General features: G+C 48.6%; 1 protein-coding gene across 1 annotated transcript; it reads right to left on the reverse strand.

The window, feature by feature from the left end:
- Positions 1-441: 441 nt before the first annotated feature.
- mchr1a (melanin-concentrating hormone receptor 1a) lies at positions 442-2,843 on the reverse strand. The gene is made up of 2 exons (XM_037472558.2): positions 2,366-2,843; positions 442-1,528 (listed from the first exon to the last, which is right to left on the reverse strand). The coding sequence occupies exons 1-2, from the start codon at positions 2,439-2,441 to the stop codon at positions 513-515; spliced, it is 1,092 nt and encodes a 363-aa protein (XP_037328455.2). The 5' UTR covers positions 2,442-2,843; the 3' UTR covers positions 442-512.
- Positions 2,844-3,192: the final 349 nt, after the last annotated feature.

Raw genomic sequence — 3,192 nt, forward strand, 5'->3', positions numbered from 1 at the left:
CACAGAACCATGTTGCGTGTATGGATTGACTCGATGATTCTCTTCTCTCCGCCATTGTCCGCTGGCTGCGTGCTTATTAGGAGACTCAGCGATGTGAGACATCTTGCTTTGTATTCCGTCAAACCTTTAGTATTGATTAAGCAACCCTCCGATCACAGCCCCGTGGGTTGATTGTTGATTTATATACATTTACAAAAGTGAGATATCAGGATTGATTGACGTGTGATGACGTTTAACTAAACAAAAAGGTTTCATTGAGTGTTTTTTCATATGTCAAACGTGCCCAATTCAAGACAATTTACAGTATATTTTGAATTGACCGGTTTAGCAAATGGGTCAATTATACTTTGACTAGAGCGTCCCATTTAAAAAAAGGTTTGTTTATTTTTCAAGGTGTAGATGAGTAAACTGACAGGTGTTCAAAGTCCCGTAGCAGCTGTGCCTCGCACGATGATGAAAAGATGAAACAACGCATCAGCCCGTGTTGAGGAACTCGTTCAAATGACCCCGATTCACTGTGGCGCCATGTTGGACGGCATCATCTCCGCGGGTGCCGGCTCCTGCCGAGCCCCTTCGGGCAGCATTCTCACGCTCACGCTCCCCCCGTCTGTGGTGCTCGGGTTCACGCGGAACTTTCTATTGACCGGGCGCACGGCCCTGAGGAACAGCCTCTTGAAGGTCTCGCTGAGCACGATGTAGAGGAACGGGTTGATGCAGCTGTTGGCGTAACCCATGCTGATGGCGATGTTGTAGGCGTAGGAGAAAGCTACGCTTGGCTTCTGCACGCCGAGGTGGACCAGCTGAAGGATGTAGTAAGGGGCCCAGCAGATGAAGAAGGCCAGGCAGATGGCCACCGCCATCCGGGTCACCTTCCTGGTGCGCACCCTCAGGCTGCGTGGCGGCAGCGGAGCCACGCTCGTGGACATGTGTTGGAGGATCTTGAAGAACACCAGGCAGATGATGACCAAAGGTACGGCGAACGCCAAGAAGAACTGGTAGAGCGTGAACCAGTATATGTTAGTGACCGGGTCGGGTAGAAGGAGAGCGCACGCCACCAGGCCGTCCGGCAGAGGCATCAGGCCTGCGAACATCCACACGGGGATGATGGTGAGCAGCGACAGGCCCCAGACCAGGCCGATGACCAGCGTCGCCACGCAGGGCGTGCGGATGTAGTTGAAGCGGATGGGATGGACCGTAGCCAGGTAGCGGTCGAGGGTCATCGCGGTGAGGATGTAAGTGCTGACAATCTGGCTGTTGGAGTCAAGAGCCGTAATGACCGTGCACATGGCGGCTCCGAAGTGCCAGGTGCCGTTGCCCAGCAGCTGGTGGATGAGGAACGGCATCCCGAGGAGGAACAGGAGATCCACAATGGACAGGTTCAAGATAAAGATTTCCGGAACGGTCTGTTTGGAGCGGCAGTGGGTCTTCTTCATGATAGTGTAGATGACAATGCAGTTCTCCATGATACCCAGGAAGCAGATGATGCCGAAGATGCCGGGTAGGATGGCACTGCGGTAGAGGGCGCCGTCTGCAGCCGGAGATAAGAAACGGGACGGTGCAGCAGTGGAATATCAATCAAATGCACGTAGTGGTGTCATACTGGGTTGTACGGTGTGTCACGTCACCTTCTGTGACATGAAAGCTTTTCTGTGGCATTGTTACCTGATACAAAGAGCAAGCGCAGCAGAATAATATTAGCATTATCATCAACTGTGGTTAGTCAGGGGAATCTTATGTGGCACCGCACCGTTGTACCACAATTGATCGCTTGAACATTTACACCGTTTTGATATTAGGCTGCTGTATAATTTCAGGGTAGATTAATTACTGTTTTCAGGGGTGTGGGAATGGGGGGCGGGGGGGTGGGGGAGAGCAGTGCAGAACATAGACGGACGGTGATTGTGTTTGTAAGTAAAACTCTATGATGGAAGAATAAACCTTAAAACAGTTTGCTAAGTGCAATACGTAGGGTGAATTCAGGTAATTTGGGACAGCATGGGGAAAAAGCATCACCTGATGTCCCAAAATACCTGAATTCATGCCACATTTTAAACACAGAAAACTGTCACAGGCTCAGTCAGTGGCACGATGACCTTGTGATCGTTATTCTAAAAATAAAATGAGGTGCTTTAATCAATTAAGCAGACATCCTGGAGTTTACAGTTTCCAAATAGGGAACTTTGGGAAATGATTGCACTGTATCCCGAATGAATGCAATGAAATGGGAAAACCTGATTGAAAAAAAAGAGAAGAAAACAGGGTGGTAGGTAATTCGGGGGGGAAACGAAAACACCGAAACAAAAAATACTGGATTTGTGTGGTTTGCAGTTATTGCCCTTATGAACGAGTTGCTCATCCTACGTACCTGATATCGTCGAGTTAAAGTATCCAAGAGAAACATTTGAATTGATTAGGAAATCCATCGGTGACCCAAAGTGCATCCACGTAGAAAAAAATAAAACAAAGACAAAAAGTATCACCAAGTGCGTGTATTAAAATTAAACTGCGGCAGCTCGCTAATGAAATCCGCTCCCACCTGCCCCCACCCGTTCACTCTCAAAAGAGGGGGGGTCTAAATATAAATGTGTTGAGTAGTCGTACGGCAGTCGAATGGTCCTTTAAAGCGCGAGTTTGTGTTCCGCCTGTTGTCCGAGGAGCAGAGCCGCGCTCGGTCCGCGGGGATGAAACCTCCTCCCGGGAGCCTCTGCGCGCGGAGTCCGTGACGCTCGCAGCGGAGCCGCCACCTGCTGCGATGCGGCTGTCAGTCAAATCGGCGTGAAATCGGGACAGAAAAGTGGACTGCCAGCATCCAATCTGATATGTGTCGTCCTGGACGATGTGTGTGTGTGTGTGTGTGTGTGTGTATGTTTAAATGTGTGTGTGTGTGTTTATGTGCGTGTAATGCGTTATAGCGCGTCCCCTGGAGACGGCTCATCCAATAAGATGTTATTTAACTCTTATCTCGTGTTAAGTTGAAAGAGAACATATATGAACATGCAATGAAAGGAGCCAGTGAAGGAAAGATGCAAATGAAGAAAGCATCTATAAACGTGACTCCCCCGGGGAAGGGATCAATCAATCAATCAATCAATCAAATTTTATTTGTAGAGAGCCAAAATGTGCACAAGGCGCTTTCCAGTTAAAACAACAAAACAGTAATTAAAACCTCAGATATACATAAAAATAACAATA

Source organism: Pungitius pungitius, chromosome 9 (assembly GCF_949316345.1).
Source record: "Pungitius pungitius chromosome 9, fPunPun2.1, whole genome shotgun sequence".
In the NCBI taxonomy this organism is placed as follows: Eukaryota; Metazoa; Chordata; class Actinopteri; order Perciformes; family Gasterosteidae; genus Pungitius; species Pungitius pungitius.